Source organism: Drosophila busckii, chromosome 3L (assembly GCF_011750605.1).
Source record: "Drosophila busckii strain San Diego stock center, stock number 13000-0081.31 chromosome 3L, ASM1175060v1, whole genome shotgun sequence".
Classification (NCBI taxonomy): Eukaryota; Metazoa; Arthropoda; class Insecta; order Diptera; family Drosophilidae; genus Drosophila; species Drosophila busckii.
Window position 1 is genome coordinate 17108696 of NC_046606.1, and position 22593 is coordinate 17131288.

The window sequence follows — 22593 nt, forward strand, 5'->3', positions numbered from 1 at the left end:
GCCAGGGCTGTGCAGCCAGTTAGAACAGTTATCGATTGTGCTATCGGCATTCACAGCGAAGTTCTTTTGTAAATTTCTTTTAGCTCTGAAGAACGCGACAACATATGCAGCTGCATTAAATTTTCAGTAAATATTGAAAGTATTGAAGTTAATAACCGTAGTTAACGTGTCGCGTTGCACTTAACGTTGCCAGCTTAGTGTTGGCCAATTTCCGTTACCGTCAATCAGCTCATCCGAAGGCATGCAGCCGCCAATAAAATTTCCAGATAGCGTTAGCAACATCAACATCGAGCGCGCTACGTTGTTGCTGCTGAATAAATAGTTAATTGTAAAGCCTAAATTGCTATACTGCTTAATTAAAGCATAATACAAATGCATGCAAATTGCTGTTGCCAGTGTGACACCCAATAAAATATTACGCCGCGCGCTTGCCCTCGCCCACCACAACAACAACAACAACGACGACGACGACAACCATACCACACGGCGCTAATCTATTGCGGCTTCTCTCCCTTTGGCCAGTGCTAGTGATTTGAGTGAAACACATTTAATTGTATATATAGCCAGCATAAAGAACGCGGCACACACGCAGTTGGGCCACGTAATTGCAGCAAGATGCCCAAAATCTACGTAAAGAAGCCCTTGTCGGGTCTGGTTATACGGAATCGAGCGCACAAGAGCAGCATATTCACGGTAAGTACACAATGTCTACACATGCACACATGTCTACATAGTTACGAGTGCGTCTCTCTATGGATATGTGTGTCGGCCCGCACTTAAACACCTGTGATAGCGTAGAGCGTACAGTAGAGTTACGCTACGTAGATTGATAATGTGTATTCATTAATTGAGCAAACAATTGTATGCTTAGTTAGCAACAGGTTAGATGAACAACTGCTCTATTTGCGAGTGTCTACTGTAAGCACTTGAACATGATCAATGTCAATTTTTTATCAGTCGCGTTCGCGTTCTAATGATTCATGCCTTGCGCATTGCACGCTCACTCCATTTCAATTTAATAATAGCCGCTTTAAAAACGTCTTTACGTCCAGTGGGGGCAATCAACAAATTATTGCTAATTTTAAATAATAGTGCGGGCGCAGAGAACAACAAATACACTTACATATTGTTAATGTTTGTTTGTTCGGCTGTATGCTTTTATGATTTGATGAGTTTTGTGGCGCGTGTGATTTACACATCGGCTGATTCTTTATCAGGCGATAACAAATGTGTGGAACATACAATATGGCAAAATCGACATTTACATGTTTGTTGATGCCAATTATTTACTCAAATTACTAGAACTTTCAACTTGAAATTTAAAATATTCAAAGCTCAGGCATAAAAACAAAGCCAACAAGTGTGCCGCACTTGAAAATCTTCAAAACAAACTTATTGTAAATATATGCATGAATTGATAAAGAGGCATTAGCTTGAGCCTGAGCGTCTAATATGACTAATTGTGGCGCGGCTTGCTGACATCAGATCATAGTTTGCGTGCTCCGAGCGTCGCTAACGAGTTTGACCAGCATATGTGCTTGAAATTCCCAAAGCTCTCAGCTGAGCAACTATACGATGAGTTATATAAGGGAAGCTGGCGCAAAGTGTGTCGAATCTTATGATAATAAATTCAATACGCCGACCTCTATAAGTGCCACTTGCTCGGCGCCAACTCCGGGCTCGATTCTCTACTTTCACTTTCATTCTTTTGTTTTATTCTTTGCTCGCTGTTTATATATTTCTTTTGTTTTCATTATAAGCGTGTCTTGGCTGCTCTATTAAATCTGGTCAACTCATAAGTTCGTCAGTACATTGAACTTTTGTAACGATGTATGTCGCTTCCTAATGAGACTTGACTGCTAAATCAACACATAAGCAGTCCAAATGCGTTTGCGCGTGTAAATATTACATTAATCACAATTTTCTTTGCTACAGCAATTACCCTACCTAACCAAAAGGGAGCGCATTGTCGCCCGTGTGTAATTACAGCCGCGAAATGTGGCACAACAGTTGCCGCCTGGGCTCGAGCTCCAGGTCGACAACTTTATTCTAACTTAGTCTGCCTGTCTTAACTCCCCCAAGCCCCTTGGGCTCTGCATATTTAATGCTGCTGCTTCTATTGTTGTGTCGTCAGTCTTCCTACTTCACTTGCTGCCAGTTAGGAGCAGCGGCGTATATAAGTCTGGGCAGCCTGCTTGCCGCCAAGTAAGAAAATAAATAAATAAACACTGTGCAGCCAAACACAACAGTTCACCTACACACATCTACAGACAATTAGTTTATTTTTATACAAATCAAGATTTGCCAGTAACTGAAATGTTATTGTTAATAATAAATTGCATGAAAAACCAATGTCACGTCAATTAAGATATGGTCTATTTAAATTTATTTTCAATATTTGTTTTTATGTCGAATCAACGCTGACTTTTATAAACATATAAAGTTCATATGCCCATTTCCACCGAATGATTTGCCGAGGCCAAAAAAATTTCACACCAGCCGCAATGTTAACAACACTTTGCTTTTATATTCCCATAGAGAAAACAACAGGCATAAATATAATTAATTTTTACTGTAAGCTTAATTTATTTTACACGGTGTGTTCTTTTGCTCCTCTGCGTTGTAGGACTTTGTCCAATAGTTCAATCTTCATTTGGGTTGGGTGATTATGGATCCTATTGCCGTAGAGTAACATCATGATGGAAAAATCAATGGCTCATGCTAATTATTTAAGAAAAATAAACAGTTTTTTTTTTTGGAGAGTCATCAATGCACAACATTAAAAATCAATTTTATTTACTTTTAACGTGCTTAACCATCTCGTTCGAATATCCAATCGTTAATGCCAATAATTAATGACTGCTCGCTAAAGAAAATACGCATTAGAGTACATTTTATATTGTGCCTATTAAAGTGAATCATTATCTACAACTCATCATTTGAAAGTTGTTTATAAGTGAAATAGCATTTCAATTTAGCGAACTTCTAGTTTGCCAGAGTCCATTCTGCTTTAGTTTTTCATTTTTAATAAGTCGTCTTACGAAAGGAACAAGTCGGATAACCCCGTCTTAATTATAAGCCAATCTTTGTGTGGCTTTCGCGTCAACCTTCAAGCTAACCATTAGTTCGCGGCAGCTGCACTTTATTTGCATGAAACGATATGAGACTTAATTATATACATTTTGCTCCCGTCTGCATTAATGTCTACGTGGAAAGCTGTGGAAAATTGTCGCTGGCTGACCTTGAATAAGCGTTTCACAAAACCCATTAGCACAACATGTTATTTTTATTTTTTTGTATGCTTGACTAAGCAGCACTAAAAATGAAATTGAAATGCAATTGAATTGATTTTGATTGATTTTTAATTAATTCCAATTTGTAGTTTTGATGTAGGAAGCTTCATCATAAACGTGCCGAGCCGCAGCAGACACAAGAAAGTAAAATGAAACTTTTCGCACTTTGCCAAAGCTTCGCCAGAGAGAGAGACAGAGAGCGAGCTTTAGTTGCCGAAGCGATTGCGGCGCCGCAAGGCGCATCCAAGCAGCAACATGCAACGACAGCAATTACAATAACAATGCAAACAAAGCATGTGCAATGACAGAAACAAATAAGGGAAGAAAACATGGCATGGAAAATTGTTGTGCAAAAACTGTTGTTGGGCACGCAACGAAAGCAGGTTTATAGAGCAAACGAAAGACTGACAGAGTCAGAGAAAGAGAAACAGAAAGAGAGAGTGAGGAGAGGAGACGAAAGTGAAACACAAACAAAAGATGCATTGGGTGTTGTGTGGGTGGGTGCAGTGAAAGTAAATATGAAATTTGTTGCATGCAACACACACACACACACACACACGGAGACTGCTGCTTGTAATTGGTAGCTTTAAGCTGAGGCTTGGACATTACGCATACGCCAAGTTGTCAGAGTAAAAATGGTTTTTCTCAAATGAAAAATACATTTGCTTACTTTTGTTTACAATGAATTAGAAAAGAATCTTATTCTGTTATGCTCCAGGTATTTTTCGAAATTGAACTTAAGAATAACGTTACTTAGATTTAAATTCTATATGCATTTCAATTTGCTTACAAAACACAAATAAAAGCTCTGGCTGGCTGTGAAGAGCTTTCTTCGACGAATGCTCAAACAATTGCATTCAAGCCCGAGTGGGGCCGAATCGGCATAGCACAGCAAAATTTTCATTACCCGAGACAAGGTTCAGCGGAACACGAGACAACGCTTTTCCAGCTGAGTACGACACAGCATGTGGAAAAGCGCACAACACGCTTCGGAACGCTGCCATCAATTTTTGTTGTTGTCATCGTCATTGTCGTCGTCTTCACCGTTGCCGCCGCCGCCGCCGCCGCCAACGCAACAAAAAGACTATACACAAAATAAAAAAAATTAGCTGTAATTTTGTTTAGTTGATTTTGTTTCTTTCGCTATTTGTTTGTTGTTTGTTCCCCTTACCTTAGTTCGTGTTTTGTGCGCAAACCTTAAACAAAAGAAGCCGCGTCAATAAACCAAAAAGTGCTTAAAATTAAACATGTGCTTACAATAAAAACTCTAAAAATATGCCAAGAGTGTAAATCAACTGTAAGTGAGTGAAAGACCAAAAGAAGACTTGTGAAAATTACAAACTTATGGCAGAGAGTAGTTCTAGTTGTTGTTGTTGTTGTTACGCAAAAGTAAAAGAACAAACAAAAGCGAGAAACTGTAACTGTACTTAAGTCTGCGCTCGTGTTGTACTTATTGTTGTTATTTTCGTCTGCTTTCAACGCTTAATTCCTGTGTCTGTCTTTAGACGACCGAATGTCGCCAGCAACATCCTTACAAACCCCCCATGCACATTGAAGCGCACGCACAGAAGCCTTCGTGTTGTTTTCCTTGAAGAAGGTCACTCAAACAACACAACGCCAACGTTTTCGCTCTGCCTCTGCCTCTGCTTTGCGCCAGCGTCCTGCGTCCTGCCTCCAGCGTTTATGTGCTTTGCATTTGCTTTTACTGCCTTGACCAGCTTTGCTTTCATTCTTTCAGCTTTTACTGCTTTAATGTGCTAATAATTTTCGCCCACGCTGCATATTGCGTATACGCCACGTTGGCAAAGATTTGATCGCCTGGACATTGTCGTGCTTTATTGCCGAAGCAGAAGCCGTTGTGGGCACCACTGTTGACCTCAATGGCATTTGTATGCAACAATCATAAGCTCATAATCGTAATCGCAATCATAATCATCAAGCTGGGCTGCTGTGGTGGGCTTGACAATAACTCACTTGTCGCTTGTGTTAATTTGCATTCGGAAAATTATATTATATAGCAGACTGCAAATTGCTGCATATGCGCGCAATTTAGCACAACACAACACAAAGTTATATATGAGAAAGTGAAAGCAAACACACGTGTGAGGGAAAACTGGAAAAATCTAACTTTAACGAGCCGCAATCAAATAAAATTTGCGTTTAATTTGTTTGCCAAACAAAAACACAAAAAATGCACATAAATTTTGTTAGATGGCTGGCTGGGCATGCCTAAAGAGCCCGCCACCCAACGCCGCCACCGCCACCCCCCACTCCATTGTCACACACGTGCCGCTGACTCAGAAAAAGTTCAATAAACTTTTGCCGCTAAGGCAAAGAGTGAGAACAGCCCAAAAGCACTCGCAACGCGTTTAGCATATCACGTTGTTGAAAAACTGTCTATGCATCGCATATGAAGAAGACATCAGCTTGTTGAGATTATGAGCTGCTGCTGCTGACATTACTTTGTATATAGCTATGTATAGCAAATATTCACGCCAATCAATTATGAAGGATGTCAGGAGCAGCAGCAGCAGCAGTAGCTGTCTGCTTAAGTCTCATGAAATGTGGTTAGATAACACGCGTTTGGCAGTCATAAATTTGTGGCTTATTGTTTGTTTAGTTTATAAATTTATGGCTTATCCGGCGTATGCGCAATGCTGCTTATTGTCAGGCTACTGCCTTTTGTTGCCAGCCTGTGCGAGCGTGTGACAGCAATTTAATTAATGAAATTTAAATATTTCAAATGCTTTGCTTTGTCTTGGGCTAATCCTAAATCAAAACTAAATTTATGAGTTGCGCTGCAGCCCTGGCCATAAAATGTTATTAGCCTGCTGCTGGTTTAGAACTGGGAGCTTTGCCAAAAACTGTCACAATGTATGCAAATTAACTTGAGTGTGCCTGCTGCAGTGGATTTTCCACTTATTTTAGCCACTAACATAAATTTATAACAATTGTCCATGTGTGTGCTTTTAGTTTCATTTTTCATTTGGGTTGCCTTTTAGTTTCTTTTTTTGCAAGCTGACGTGTTTTTGGGTGTTCGGTTGCATGCAAGGTCAGCTCGTATTTCAGCTGCATCATCAGCGCTAATCAATAAACAGCGACCCCAACAGCAAAACGGAGCAACAACAGCAACAAATTGACGCTGCCTTGCACTTGGGCTTGCCTTGTCTCTGGCGCTGTCGTTTTAATATTTGCTTTGGCTTCCTGTCATGATTTGATTTGATGTTGCTGCATGCCACAGCAGCCGAATGCAATTCACATTATCTAACTGGCTGTGCCTCAGCAAAATCAATAAAGTTTAGTTTTCCCTTTTTATATATTGGGCCTGGCCGGGCAGGCTGAAAAGCAATTTCGGTAGCGCAGCTTGACACTTTCTGGCCTGGCCACGTTGTTGACAAACTATTTTTAATATTGAAAGAGCGTTGAGAAATGCTGACGGCATGCGCCATCGCCAGCGCCAGCATGTGTGCGACGCTAGCACAGGAGCGGACTTGACATCAGAATCTATTTGCCACAAGTTGCACGAAGCTGTTCAACTGCGCCACTGTCATTCATATGACTGCACAAGCATTCGCATTCACATAACGTATACGTCGCTTTTACGTTGCTTTTGAATTGAATCTAAAGCAAAAATCACCACAATGGCTGCTGCACTCAACTAACCTTGAGTTTGTTTGTCAATTGTGAGAGTGCAGCTATCCCCAGCCCCAGCCCCAGACCCAGACCCACTGCCTCAGCATAAGAATGTCAGGAAGTATTCGGCATATGGGCTGTGTGCACTGCCATTAGCATATTATTTTAAATATTTTCTTTAATATAAAAGCACAAGTTTTTCTTTTATCGATTTGTTGCGCCACACACACAGCTGCTGTTTGCCTTTTTTATTTTCTAAGCTTATTTGCTATTCCTTTTGTTGTGCAAACTTTGCTTTTTAGGGACGCCGTTCTTGTGTTTTTTAATTTTAATTAAAAAGATGACAGCTTTTTAGCACAAACACAAAGACACAACGACAACGGCCACATTTTGCCTGCGTAGCTCTTGAGTTTTATAGCATTTGCCATATAATTGGTTGCTATGTGCACTTGTCTGTTTGCCCTTGAGTTTTGTGTACTTTGGCCTAGTTTGCCAGAGCCCCCACAACAATGAAAGTTGCTCCAAATCAAGTGCGCCCGCCCAAACTAAACCCAACTTCATTGCCAAAATGCGGCAGTGCATACTTTAAGGCGTACCTACTTAATTTCTATAATATACGCACACACACAGACACGAGACCATAATGTGCATATCAATTATTCAACAGGCCGCAGCAAAGACCAAATACCTAAGTTGACCTTGCCAAACCTTTTCATTTTTTTTGCTTACTTTTATTTTTGCGTGCTCGCTCATATGCAAACAGGCAAAGAGCTGAGAGCCTGTCGTGTGGTTTTTATTAAAATTACGTATACGTCCAGCTAATTTTGAAAGCAACTGCTAGTGCCATGACGCGCTTTGAGCCTGAAATTGTTTTCAATAACAATAAAGGCAAGACAACCTTAACTGCGCTGTTGTTGTATTTATGACAAGGATATAACATTTAGCATATAAAGCATGTATAGAATACATATATGTAGATAAATGTCAACAAATAAATATGCTAAGCCCTCCACGACACTTTCATATCTATATCTGTCATGCTAGATGCCCTGCTGTTCTGTTGAGTAGACCAAACCACAATTACTCCATCATTAGGGTGGACGTATCTGCAGTTCCGTGTAATATTAGCCCGGATAAAGTTTGACCTCATATTCTATCCTACAAAGAAGAAGTAACTATGTTAGATTAGGAAAGAAATCCACAGGGTGCCAACTTTAATCTATTCCACCAAGTCATAGAAGGCGCAGAACTTAAAGTAATTTTATTTCCTCTAAATATTTAGTTAGTTTGATTAAATTAACATGTGAAAACAGTTTGAAAACAATTTTATGTAAATTTTGGGTAGTACTAGGGAATATAACTGACATTGCTCAACGACAGTGTCTCATGTAATTTGTTGACTCAGCCACTAGCGCTAGGCAATGGACTAGTCTGTGTAAGAGTGAAGTCGAAACCGGAACCGCAGGGATATTATGCATACATGCTAAAGCCTGCAGAGCAGTGACATATCAAGCTGTCATGCTAGATAACTGGCGTTATCGTTAAGCAGCAGCAGTTTGTCTTTGTTGCCTCAGCTATGTTAGTTCTCTGTTGCACTTGACCTGCTTGCCACAGAGAGTGACTTCATCATAATTTATGACACGACGAGACTATGTACGCCTTAATCTCGTTACTTGTATTATAACAAAACATATTTGAGTTTTTTCTTGTTGTTTCCCCAACTAGCTTTTGCACTTGTTAACTAATTACTTTTTCATATAATCAGCTTATTTGTTTGTGTTTACAAATTGCTTCTTATTCTTTTTTTTTTTTTTGTTTTCTACTAAGAGCTGCTTACTCAGCGTGCATTGGTTTAGCTTTTGAATAACTGTTAGTTGACTATGCTTCAGTCGTTTTCGTTTTATTTGCCTTTTCGTACGTGCCGAGTCCACAGATCAGCGCACTGCGCTCTCTCTCTGCCGCTCTCTTGCTCCGATGCGCTACGCTCTCTCTCTCTCTCTCTCTCTTATGTTATTCGCCGGCTGTGCGGCAATGTCGTTTCTGCTGCCTTTCAGTATTCAGCGCGACTTAAAACGCGGCGCATGTTTAATGCCTACACGCCGATTGGGCTCCGTAGTAGAATAATTTTGTTTCAATTTGACACACACGTTTATTCTAGAGAGTAAAACAGAGTGTATTTCAAATTTTTCGGCTGTCTTTTGGCAAACATTACATAAATTGTATGCAATTCGTGCTAAGCTAAATTGAACCACAGTGTTGTGACTTTAATTGAAACAAAGGTTGTACGCGTAAACACACACACACACGCACACTTATTAAAAATGCCATATGTTGTGAAAGTCAATGTTTAGCTGATGTTAAATTTATATAAATTGATTTGATTTCAAACGCTTTGTTTGCTTACGTACTGTGTGTCTGGGCAGTAGTTTGAGGCTTCAATTTGCAAACGTGTGTGAAAAAAATAACAAAAACAGGCACAGGGCCAAATTGTGTTTCAACGATTTTTGAATTCCAGTGGCAAGCTTCAATTTATTGCATACTTTAAGCGGCGCTCATAAAAAACTATTTTCGAAAATTCTTTTTTAAGCTCGCTTTGTAGCTATTTGAATGGAATCCATGCACTCGTTTGGTCAATGCAATTAAGATTATAGTTTGTCGTAAATTTTGAATAATAGTTTTTATTGTAATTGTAATTGTATTGGTATTCACTGAAAAACAAATCGCGTGAGTTTCAAATGAAGTAAACAACAACAACAACAACCAGACCAAGAGCTGCAAGCGCGTTCAATTACCAGGCGCCAAAGCAGCCTGAGCGCGTTTTATTTGATTTGATTTTAATTTGCTTTTTTTTTATGGCTATAAAGCAAACAGCTGCAAATTGAAACGGTGCAATTAAAAATAGTGAATAAAAACAGAACAGAGCAGAACAAATCCAGAGACGACCACGACGAGTGCAAAACGACAAAAACTGTGATCTGTGATCTGTACGGTTCCTAAGACCCTCCACACCCCAAAACCAAAACCAAAACCAAAACCCGCCATAACATTAAACAGTTGGATGCGCACATGTGCACACATGGCAATGGAAATTAGTGTGATAGCAACAACAATACTGTGTGCAATTAAGAGAGCAAAGCGTAGAGCAGCGCTGAACTGAAGAGAGACCAGAGAGTGCCAGACACAGAAAGCGAGAGAGAGAGAGAGAGTGGAGCAAGAGAGAGAGAGAGTGGAGCAACAATGCGTAACGCGCTAAGCTATGCCAAGCGGCAGCCCATGGATATTGAGCCTTACGAGCAGGAGCCAGAGACAGCAGCGCAAACGAAAGTAGCGAGCACCACGCATATCAAGGATGAATCAGATGTTGGCGAACAAACAGACACACAGAGCACGCACAGCAGCAACAGCTCCTCGCCTACGACAGCCGATGTGGCTGATGTGGCCACCATAAGCTCGTTGCCGCTGTCACCTGCTGCCAAACAGTCGGCAGCAACAGCAGCAGCAGCAGCACAGGCGGATAACGTCTCTGTGGACAGTGAGCTTGCGGAGCAGGATAATGAGTCGGCAGGTCATGCAACGCGAGAGCATCAAGCGGCCACATTGCTGGCGCATCCCAGTGCCGCCTTTGCAGAAACTGGTGCGCACATACTCGGCGGTGCTGCCGGCAGCTCGCACCGACGCACTCTGTCTGCCGCTTCATATATCTCAATGCGTTCCCAGCTGGGCACACCGGGCAGTGGGCCAGCGCCAGAGCCGCCGCGTCGCAATCGTTTCTTCGAGTGGATACGCGTGCTATGTAAAATCTGCTGTTGCAAGGTTTGTGCCACACACACACACACAGACAGACAAATACACATGCATTAGCTCAATTGCATAAACTGTTTGCTGACCATGTTGGGCAGTTGAAGTGCGCGCCAAACAATTTGTTCATTTAATACAATTTATTTATAGCTAGTTTTTATAAATAACAAACACACACACACACACACACACGACACACACACACCAACACACACACACACACACACACGTACGAATAGTGGTCATTGTTGGTGACGTGTGTGCAATTGTCGCTGTCACTTTGAGTGCATCTCAAGTTCGCGTTTAGGCACGACCTTAGCCTTAGCACTTGTCTTAAGCTGCAGCTTTGCTAATTAATTTCTTACCCCCTCTTCTTTCCTCCACACAGAGTTCTGGTATTGGCGAGCCGAGTGTACATCATGCGCTGGTTGTGATATTTTTAGAATTCTTTGCCTGGGGACTGTTAACCATGCCCATCATATCGGTAAGTTGGACTCGCATATTTGCACATAGTTTTGCCATTTAGCTTAATTTCGTTTGTTTTCATTGCAGACACTGAATCGCACATTTCCGGATCACACATTTCTGATGAACGGTCTGGTAATGGGCATTAAGGGCATTTTGTCATTTTTGTCGGCGCCGCTGATAGGCGCATTGTCCGACATTTGGGGTCGCAAATTTTTCCTATTAGTCACAGTATTTTTCACCTGCATGCCAATACCGCTGATGTGCATCAACACTTGGTGGTTCTTTGGCTTGATCTCAATAAGCGGCGCTTTTGCCGTCACATTTTCGGTGGTGTTTGCCTATGTGGCCGATGTGACCACGCCGGAGGAGCGCTCCAAGGCCTATGGCCTGGCGTCGGCCACCTTTGCAGCAAGTCTGGTCATCTCGCCAGCTCTGGGCAATGCGCTCATGGACATGTATGGCGATACCTTGGTGGTATTCCTATCCACAGCCATTGCGCTGCTGGATGTGCTATTCATACTAGTCGCTGTGCCCGAGAGTTTGTCAGAGAAGATGCGACCAGCCACGTGGGGTGCGCCCATAAGCTGGGAGCAAGCAGATCCCTTTGCGGTAAGCACAACAGCGAGCTCAACATTTCAATTACAAATTGTTTAAACCTTTTTCGTTTTGCAGGCGCTGCGTAAAGTGGGCACTGACAAGACCGTCTTGATGCTGTGCCTAACTGTCTTGCTGTCTTACTTGCCCGAGGCGGGCGAATACTCCTGCATGTTTGTCTATCTGAAGCTTAAAATGGGCTTCAATTATATGGAGGTATCCATATTTATAGCCATTGTGGGCATACTCAGCATCACAGTGCAAGTCACACTGGGCTCCTTCATGAAGTGAGACAGAACTGCAAACACAATTTGCAAATACAAACTAACTAAGCCGTGTTAATTAATTTTCAGAGTTTTTGGCGCAAAGCGCACTATCATTATGGGTCTAGTCTTGGAGATAGTACAGCTGCTTTGGTATGGTCTGGGCAGTCAAAAATGGTAAGTCACAAGTTATATACACATAGATCAGAATCAATAGCTAACTTGACGTTTTTGCTTTGCAGGATGATGTGGTCAGCTGGCGTGGTGGCTGCCTTGGGCTCCATTACCTATCCAGCGATCAGTGCGTTTGTCTCCCTATATGCCTCACCCGAAAGTCAAGGTAGGTGTGCCATATTTACTTGGACTTACATTGCTAATTAAACTCTTATGCACAAACAGGTGCTGTGCAGGGCATGATCACTGGCATGCGTGGCCTCTGCAATGGCTTGGGCCCTGCAGTATTTGGCGTCATTTTCTATTTGTTCAATGTGGACTTGAATGCTGATCATGATCCCAGTATTGTAAAGAATAATCATGCGACGAACGTTGAGAAGATATCGCAGCATGTGCCGGGACCGCCATTTGTGTTTGGCGCACTGTGCGTCTTGTGTGCGATTGCCGTATCCGCTTTCATACCCGAGGGTCAGCAGGCGCAATTGGAAAAGAAACGTAAGCGAGCAGAGCCCGAAGTTAATGCTTCAGCTACTTCGTTGTCATGACTTATATTTAATATTTTATGCCCATAGAAATTAAAAGTATTTGATTAATTGGTGGTATGATGTTATCCTATTTGTATTGTTGTTGTTATAGGTGCCTCGCTTGATGTGCAGTACGAGATCGAAACTGGCCACAAGGCGCCCAGCTCATTGGCGCCGCTCATACGCTCCGATTCGTTAGCGCAACTGTAGTTTGTACCGACCTCGACCAAGCCATCGTCACACATTCGCAACATAGCTGGTGTCTATACAAATTAGTAACTGTAATTGTAACAAATGCTGTAACTAGTTTCGCTTTAGTTTTACTGCAATTATCACATTCAGCACTAAGTTAAGCACGTTACGTTGCTTTGATTGTTTTTACCTGCCGCGTGTGATTGCTAAACATAAAACATTTCATTTTCTTGTATTTTACAACAACTAACTGTAATTGTGCACCGACCTCAGCGTAAATAATATAAACATAATTAATTTATTTATTACAAATGCTCGCCGCAGTCCGAGCGTTTGCTTGCCCAGCCTATCCTCAAAATAAGTAATAAACTGAAACTACAAATTTATATACTAAATGTAGCTAAGGTGCTCTGTTATTATGCGAACTCAATTGGAATACATCACAAGCGAAACGAAATAAGAATACAAAACTGCCAAAAGAAGACAAAATTGTATATTTATAATTATGTTGATTTTGTTCGATTACTATTCGAAATTGCTGCACACTACAATAATACAAAATATTTTGGGCCTAAATCATGTTAACGTAAACACATACATATGTATGTATGTATTTTTTATTCAGCTTAATGCAGCATTGTCGCAGAATTTGTTATAGAAAAACGATGTTGAAAACTGAAACAAAATACAATTAATGAATAAATTATTAGTGTAAACAGAGTAGTAAGCTTTACTTTTGCAATTGTAGTGATCTGAATAAATAAGAGAGTCAAGAAAGTCTCAATTAAAATCGAGCATAGCAACTGTATATATGTGTATGTATGTATATGTAATACAAGCACTGCAAAGCGCATTGAACAATTTGCAACGATTTTATTTTAATGGAATTGTAACTGAAATAGTTGGCATATGTGTAAAGTACTAAATATATATATGCATGTGAGTGAGGTGGCAACTGCTGAAGAAGCTTGAGGCAAGCATGCTTACATGCATACCTGTACACTGTACAGGTATTACTATATATACATATATATATTTATTTTTTGATTTTTAATTGCGATTAAATAGTAAATCTTAAAACTGAAACCAAATTTGTAATGTAATTTATTTAGCATGCGTGCAAATACAAATATGTATTGTGTGCGGCAAAAACTGATTGTAAGGACGTGCTCCATACAATAAACTATATATTAAAATATAATTAAATGTACTAAGTTTTGACGCAGTGAAAACTCACACACACACAAAAACACTAAAATTATTATGATAAAAAAAATGAAATTGTGTAACAAATAAATTTATGGTTTGATGAAATACTTGAATTGCAGCAAAAGTCTTATTACTTTAACACTGATGTACTGATTTAACTGTTAAATTGACAGTAGATTCTATTTCAAGAAATGAAATATTGTAAATTACTAATTGTGTATTGTATATAGTTAAAGCGCATTCGATATATGATTGAACCATCTAAATTTGTTAGTGTTAAGCTGAGGTCTGAAGCCGTATTTCTTGTGCAGAGAGAATGCTAGAGACCAAGTCAAAGCAAAAACGATATTGGAATCGCATTAGGAAACGACGTGGGAGCCAAAAACCAGAACATACCGTAAACGGCTTTACTGTCATAGCCTTTGGTATATTGCTAATCCTATTCGTTCAACATACACAAGCTGATAGTGGTAATAGTAGCGAAAATGGATTTAGAGATACCCTTGAGGGACATGACACCATTCATGAGCAAATGGGACAGGAGCATTTTGCAGCCCCCGATTTAACGGAGTACAATGGGACGGTGACCTATACAACAGAGCCAAAACGTAGTGCAATGGGCCTTAAGCCTGTGTATAATTTGACGCACAAAATTTTAAAAACATTCATCTTTGGCGATCCAGCATTACCATCTGGTAATCATATGAGCATCAATCATTTGGCTTTTCTATTTATTAAGCTTTTAACTGATAGGTTATTTAATGGTTGTGAAAAAAGATGCATTAGCTTTGGGCGCCAAGAGTGAGGAAGACAATTGGCAGGAACTAGTATCGCATTATTGGTCGCTATTGATCTTTATCTGGATTATGCTATTGCTGATAATTGGCATGCCCTTCATAGCGTAAGTACATAAATGTTGTCCAATTCTTAACACTATTTTCTTTTCTTTCTGTTTTAACAGCGTTTGCTATCTTTGCTTCTGTTGCTGCCGTCGTTGCACTCCTGGCTGTCCACCATGCACCATGCAAAGAGATATCTGCCTACATATGATCTACAGCTCTATATTGTTGGTGCTAGTGATATTTATCATGTACGATGAAGTAGCCAACATTACCAGGCTGAGATTTAAAAGAGTATTTCGTGTTATTTTTTCAGAATATTTGCTGTCATTGTGAGCCTTGCCAATAGAGTGCTGGAGCGTGGCTTCAAGGAAACAAGCGAAACTCTAAAACGTGGCAGCAAAGACACGTGTAGTTTCCTACAGGATGTATCTGATCATATTCATCATTTGTTAATTTTTAACTACGAAGAGCTTCATGCGCATTTAATGGATATACTAAATTGTATGTATACTATAGGGTATATCCAAAGTAAGCCAAATCCTTAAACTCTCTGTAGATGGAGACAATCATATACTATTGGACGTGGCCGATGCCTCCCAGGGCAACGCATTATCAACATTGGAAAAGATATTGGACAATATGCCGGAGGCACGAATTTTAATGAGGCAGGTCAATATTCTTGAGAAGAATATACGTTTCTATGGCGCCCAGATGCGTGATGGTAAATAATTTAACACAGTATTATGCCTATGCATCTGTACTCTTTTACGAAAACAGGTGTCCGAGGTGCAAAACGAGATTTGTATTATGCATGCCACAATTTAATAAAAAAAGAACATTGCCGAAGTATCTTATATAATACAGAACTGCCATTCGTTGATACCTCGACTTGTTTACATGTAGATCTTGTATGTAGCTATAAAGCTTCCATAATTATGTATATTAGTAAAACGATTCTGCAATTTACTTAGATGCCCAACACTACGATTTACCTGGAGGCCATGGACAAGATTATTGAAGATGAAATGCCAAAATTACTCAAGGGGGGCCTTCAGCGCTTTCAGGAAATTGGTGCAAAAATTAAAGCAGACATGGAGAAGGTCACGCCACCCTTAATACGTGATATAAGCAGAGCAAAGGGATTATTCCAAGCTGAGGCCATTAAAATACGAAACATTATTGAAGCCACACTAAGTGATATACATTTTCGTACTATGAATGCGACAAATTCTTTCGAAGATGTTTACGAGAGGTTTGGAAAAAGTCGCGAATTTTATACAGCCCTTTGCTATGTGCTGCTAATGGTGGTAAGTACACATAAATATTTCTAAAATATATAACATCTAAATACGGAATTAAAATAAACTAAAGCTAAGCCCAAAGCCAATAATTTATATAATGTATGTGTATATTTCATTTTAACTCGCAGCAAATGTAATCTGCCATACATTTTTTTTAAATAAGTTTTTCGATATTCTAATAATTATACATAATATAATAATGCCAATTAATGGTGAATATAAATACGACAAAGTATCATATCGTATACTTTCTTTTGATTTAGTAAATTGTTGAATTCTTAATTCAAGTTTCAGTATTTACTTAATTACTCTTTGCATAAATAATTTTAGATTGGATTAGTATTGATCGTTGCACTAATTTGTGGCTGCAGTTTAAATAAAGGAACTGGTGCTAACTGGTTATTTTTGTAAGTAGTTCTAGAAGCGTTAATTAAAATTGAATCGATTTAATTACTATTTAGCGCCATTCTGTTGATATTTTGCACATTTTCGTTCATTTTGATGGTCGCACTTATCTATTTGATGTTGGGAATCGTCACGTTTTACGGTGCGTGTCAGCCGATGAGAGAGCTAGAACAGAATGGCATATATCGTCAACTGGATCCAAAAATTGATCTAAGTCGTTACTTCGAGTCAAATGAAGAGATGCAAACAGATACAGAGAATGCCCCAACGATGCGCATGTCGAGCGCTATCAAGGCATGCGCTGATAATCAAACCATATTTGGGCTGCTTCAGAAATACAATCTGTACAATTTAGATGAGTTGGAAGGCATGCATATAATGAAAAAAGAAGATGAAGATTCCAAGGGCAAGAATTTGTTTCAGGAGGACTTATCGAAGGTTATTTTGCTAACCAGGGAGGAAAAGATTAAACTGAATGATATGCGTAATGCTAATCTGTCGACATATCATAGCATCAGATATCTCGAGAATTTGTGCAAACAGTTTACGCCCAATCTGCCGAATATAGTTACTGAAATTTATAAAGCCAGGAATGTTATGTATAATTTTTTGTACGGTGCTGGTCAATGGAATAATCATACCAGAATTGGATATGTATCGTTAAGCCTTGATGCCCATAATTTAGCCACATACAACACGCATTGGACAGATAAGCTGGCGGGACTGGTTGATAATATTAAATTGAAGCTTATTAAAATTGATAATCTTATATTGTATGAGAATCGTGACTTTAAGCATTCGATAGGTGTACTATTGAAAGCAATAGTAAGCTCGGAAGAGTTTATTAAATCTAAGGGTACAACATTTGTCTCTTCACTTTTACGAAATCTAACAGACACGGTTAACGAACAAGTGGACAACTATTTACATGCCATTGTCGAAGAATTACGCAATAATATTGGAAAATGCGGGCCGATAGCCTACATATATTATCGTGGCGTGGATCAAGTATGCTACCGCCTGGTTGATCCGCTGGTAAGCCGATCCACTATCCGCTTTGCGGATCTCTGTTTTAAACTTTATGTCCGCTAATCATTGTTTCTTCTGATAGAATGCATTATGGTTTGGCTTAATCCCAGCTGCGTTGCTTTTACTACCCATTCTATTTGTAGCCCACAGACTAATGTGCATCTGGAAGCGACTGCATGCATACAGCCTGGCAGCTGCTGCTATTTTGCCCATAGGCGGGTAAGTTTATAAGATCAGAGAGGTTAAATGATATGCTAAAGATACATATATTCACACAGCTGTCCGGCGTGTACCGGAATGCCATATGTTCCACCACCTATTATCACCTGTAGTGGTGGTCAGCAGAACCTCTGTATATGTGTCGACTCCCAGAAGCGTGGTGGTGGCGGAGGTGTTAACTTTCTAGAAAACGTGCAGGTTGACAGCAGTGACAGTCAGATAACAATTACTTCCGCCTCTGTGAACAGCACCAGCAAGCCGAAGAAAGATTAAAAGCTCACTATAGTGGTACTCTATGGTTGATGTAAACAAAAAGTAAATAAATTTTAATAGTTTTTAGCTATGGGTCTTTGTCATTCTGGGTGTATTAAAAATATGTATTTTTTACGTATGCAAAGCAACACTTGCCCTTTGACTTAATTGTTACTATACGAAAGATTTGTCGAACAAACAGACTCTCCCCCTATATCTTATACTTGTATAAACATAACGACGCCAATTTAGCATGCACCATTGCAGCAAAATCATCTTTATATTTTTCAGTTGGTGTTTTATATTGCTGAGCTGTTTCATAACACCTGTGGCTTTACACGATGTGGAGTGGAAGCCGGGATACGAGGGACATGGGACTGTGCACGAGCAGGCGGGACAAGTGCACTGGCCTGAGGTTGAATACTCGGACTATGATTCAAAACCTCAATACAGCAAGCCTGAAAAGGAGGACGACTTAGCCACAAGAGGCCTGAGCAAGTCTCTAAACAAAGTGGCGGCTTTTCTCTTTGATAATACATTAATCGATCCACTACCGGTGCCAAAGGGTGAGCGTACATGAAATTGCGTAAATACATGCGTAAATAAAATTTGATTTCATTTCCGGCAGGTTATTTAACTTACACGGATGATAAGTCGGTGGAAATGGGTCCTAAATACGAGGAGAATGAATGGGCCGAGCTAGTCACCAAGTACTGGCTGTTATACTTTTGGTTGGTATTATTACTTTTGATCATTATAATCGTTCCATTTATAGCGTAAGTATGCTTTGGTTTTATATATTGATGATTGATGCTTAGTTAACACAACTTGTTGCAGCGTCTGTTACTTTTGTTTTTGCTGCTGTAGACGTGTCAATGCGGGCTGTGCACCCTGCGACATGGCGCGTGATCGCTTTAGATGCTTCGTTTGTGCTGCGCTGCTCCTCCTGCTGCTTATACCCTGCCTGTATGCTCGCATATCCAAAAAAAAAAATTCCAAAACTTTAAACGGTCTTTGTTTTAACTCGTAGCTTTGGCGCTATCATTGCCGTAATGGCCGAACGTCTGGTGGAGCGTGGCTTTAGTGAATCTACTGTAATATTACAGCGTAGTACTAACGATACTTGCACCTTCCTGAATGACACCTCCGAGCATATTCGTTATTTGTTTGAGAAAAACTATGAAGAGCTGTTCAATCATTTAACCGATTTGTTAACGAGTTAAGCCCAAACCTAATTTTGACCACAGTTTTAACTATTTTATTTTCACCAGATTCGGATAAGCATATTAACTTGGATTTGGCTGACTCATCGGGTAGCACTGCACTGGAGGTCATGGAGCGCATCTTAGATAATATGCCAAAAGCTCAAAGACTTATGAAAGAGGTTAAAGTCTATGAAGAGGATTTGCGATTTACAACTGCACAGTTTCGCGATGGTAAAAATTCACTAAATCAATTTATATTAAAACTCAGCAAGAAATTGTGCTTTGTGTTTTTAATTTTAGGTATGCGTGGCATTAGACGTGACGTTACTTTTGCCTGTACAATGCTTAGTAACCACTATGCCTGTCGACGCTTCTTGGTAACCTCGGATATTGAGACAATGGATATGAGCAAATGTATGCATCTAGATCAAGTAAGTTGGTTGATTAATGAGCAAGCCTTGTAAGTTAGCATATTTCTGCTTTTCAGATGCCGGTCAGTCAAAAATATTTGGACGGTATGAAGGACATAATCGAAGGTAAGTTTAGTCAACTACCTCGAAATGCGATGGAGCGCCAGAAGACAATCTACAATAAAATTGCAAAGGCAACGGAGCGTGTGTCCCCAGCGTTGATAAGAGACTTGCACCGTGGACGTGATGAATTTATACACCAGGAGAATATCATACGCAATATACTAAAAACGGCAGTTCATGATATTTATAAGAACACGGATGTAGCAACAAGATCTTTTGACGATATCTATTACAGATATGGCAAGGATCGAAGCATCATGAACAAAACCATCATTTCAGTACTCATTTTGGTAACTTCCGTAACTAACATAAGTAAGCTAAATTTTGCTAATGCTAATCTTTACTACAGATTATTGCATTGCTCCTGCTGGCACTTTTGCTCGGCTTGTGCTTCGCCTGGAGTATAAGCACCGGACTCCTTTTGCTGTAAGTGCTTAGGGAAAACATATACTTACCCAAAAGAGTTTCATATTTCTTTTGCAGTGCTATTCTTGTGATATTTTGCTTCTTATCCCTGTTTACGCTCGTTGGACTGTTCTATTTTATACTTGGCCTAATTACCTATCAAGGTGCTTGTGCACCAGTTCGTTCTGATCCTGAGGCGACGTTTGTTAAGCAAATGAATGGATTGGATCCTGAAATCGATATAACACGTTACCTGCCGCCACGTGAAAGGGAAGAGGCCATTAAAGACCGTAGCAAATTGCGTATATCTCACGCCATTAGAGACTGCAAAGAAGGTCAGACTATATTTGAATTACTCAAGAAGTATAAATTGTATATAATTGAAGATATACGTGATCTGAAAATATTAAGCGACGACCGTGAGGACAAGCAGCCAAAATATCATGACGATGATTTTAATGAGGATCTATCCAATACGGTTTTGTTGCCCCACAATGACACGATCCGACTTAATGATATGCGTAACGCTAATTTATCCAGTTATCATAGCTTATTGTATTTAGAAAACATGTGTTGGCCAGTTGGACCAGACTATTATAGTATGGCAAAGTCTATGAAATCTGTGGGCGATAACATGTGGACAGCGTGGGGCGGCTATTGGGATGCAAGATCGAGTTTGTATTCCAATGCCAGGCATATTATGTCTTTTTATAATGCGTATCACAGCCAAATTAAAAATAATATGAACAACATAAAAAAACGGGTAGCCGAAATTGATGAATTGATACTTTACAATAATAATGATTTTTCCAACTCAATGTTACACTTGTTGGACGCGGTTAAACGTGCCGAGAAGTTCATACAAGAGCGTGGCAAGGATTTCATCAATTCACTCATTACCAATTTAACTGATGCCATTCATGAGCAAGTCGACCTTTTTGCTGAAAGGATTATTGTACATTGCCTTACACACGTCGGTAAATGCGAACCCCTGAGCTACCTTCACAAACGTGCCGCGGACAGAATTTGTGACAATCTCATCTATCCATTTGTGGGTGACATTTAAAATTGCATTTTGCCATTATTTTACTTTACCTTGTTTAAATTCCAGAATCAATTTTGGCTGGGGTTACTGCCGTGCTGCCTGCTGCTTATACCCATTTTGTTTATAGCGCATCGTCTACTTGGCTTATACCAGAGGCTTGCTGTTTACAGTAGAGCAACAGGCATTGCGATTGTAGAGCACGGGTATGTTGATTAAGTTTTCATCATAGCCCTGTCTTACTGTTTATCTCTCCATCAGCTGTCCAATCTGCACAGGTGCGCCTTATATGCCACCGCCCATTGTTGTATGCGGTGGGGGCCAGCGGATTGTAGGCGGCTTTGCCCAGCCTACTGTGGTTTTGCCTGACCAGCCTTTGGGTGAGAGCTATGTGAAAATCGACGAAGATTTAGCAATCTCAATTAGCAAGCGAAAAAGAGACTAGCCAGCGGGAAAGCTTTATTATTATTGCATTGCTTACGCTTATTGCCGGTTTTTCGTCACATAGTTGAGATAAATGATGAATAATTTTATCAACATTTTTGATTACACTTTATTAACTGAAATTGCTCATGGGAAGTGATCAGAAACTAGATTATGCTGAGAACTGGATCATCAAAAGGAAGCAATGCAGCCCCTTTTTCAACATACTATATTTTCATACATTTTATAGAAGAAATAAATATTAATACACGCACCTATTACGTATTTGCTAAATTTCCCAGTTTTATAAATTTAAAATTATGATTTTTAACGTCAAATAAAGATTTTTTTTTCGGATAATCGTTGTTGCCAACACTGGCATATACGCTATTTTTAAATGATACTCGCTATTTTTTTTTTTTGTTCCCTTGCTTCTGTACCAGAAATTCTGTTGCGGTGTTCAATGTGTTATCGGAATTTTATCGCTATCGTTAATAATACAACATGTCTGAGCTCGACCGACAGATTCGTATGCGACTTAAAAATCTTTGCGGGAAAATTATATTATAGTTAAAATAAAAATTATAATGCTTATAAAAGTTTTGCTAACGTGAATAGAGCTCTAAATAATCAGCTAATACTTGATGCCCTTGGATGTTACTGGAAATAAATAATAAGAGAATTTCGCGCTCCAATATTATTCGATGTTTCTCTAGTTCGATTTACCATCGTTGCCAGATTAGCTTATTTCAGGCTAGATTGAGCGTACTTTAAAATTTAATAGCTTAA

The 22593-nt window shown here is 39.7% G+C and overlaps 3 protein-coding genes across 7 annotated transcripts; all 3 read left to right on the forward strand.

The window, feature by feature from the left end:
* Positions 1-102: 102 nt before the first annotated feature.
* Positions 103-14261, forward strand: LOC108599908 (hippocampus abundant transcript 1 protein). 2 transcript variants are annotated; one of them, XM_017987105.2, is made up of 8 exons: positions 103-693; positions 11113-11208; positions 11277-11801; positions 11865-12073; positions 12140-12226; positions 12292-12389; positions 12449-12718; positions 12860-14261. In XM_017987105.2, exons 1-8 carry the CDS (start codon positions 616-618, stop codon positions 12955-12957), a joined length of 1461 nt encoding a protein of 486 aa, XP_017842594.1. In that variant the 5' UTR covers positions 103-615; the 3' UTR covers positions 12958-14261. The 2 variants fall into 2 exon arrangements, with proteins under 2 accessions (XP_017842594.1, XP_033149708.1); XM_033293817.1 differs by lacking the exon at positions 103-693 and adding an exon at positions 10141-10739.
* A 45-nt stretch (positions 14262-14306) lies between these two features.
* Positions 14307-16105, forward strand: LOC108599906 (prominin-like protein). Its single transcript, XM_017987100.2, has 6 exons — positions 14307-14843; positions 14902-15049; positions 15110-15238; positions 15304-15491; positions 15547-15711; positions 15962-16105. The coding sequence occupies exons 1-6, from the start codon at positions 14465-14467 to the stop codon at positions 16006-16008; spliced, it is 1056 nt and encodes a 351-aa protein (XP_017842589.1). The 5' UTR covers positions 14307-14464; the 3' UTR covers positions 16009-16105.
* A 2041-nt stretch (positions 16106-18146) lies between these two features.
* On the forward strand, positions 18147-22072 carry LOC108599907 (prominin-like protein). Of its 4 annotated transcripts, none has more exons than XM_017987102.2 (12): positions 18147-18259; positions 18449-18762; positions 18825-18972; positions 19034-19162; positions 19227-19414; positions 19468-19632; positions 19702-19832; positions 19889-20224; positions 20284-20360; positions 20418-21390; positions 21451-21587; positions 21643-22072. In XM_017987102.2, the coding sequence occupies exons 1-12, from the start codon at positions 18240-18242 to the stop codon at positions 21824-21826; spliced, it is 2802 nt and encodes a 933-aa protein (XP_017842591.2). In that variant the 5' UTR covers positions 18147-18239; the 3' UTR covers positions 21827-22072. The 4 variants fall into 4 exon arrangements, with proteins under 4 accessions (XP_017842591.2, XP_033149707.1, XP_033149705.1 ...); XM_033293816.1 differs by having other exon boundaries at positions 18825-18927; XM_033293814.1 differs by having other exon boundaries at positions 18488-18762.
* Positions 22073-22593: the final 521 nt, after the last annotated feature.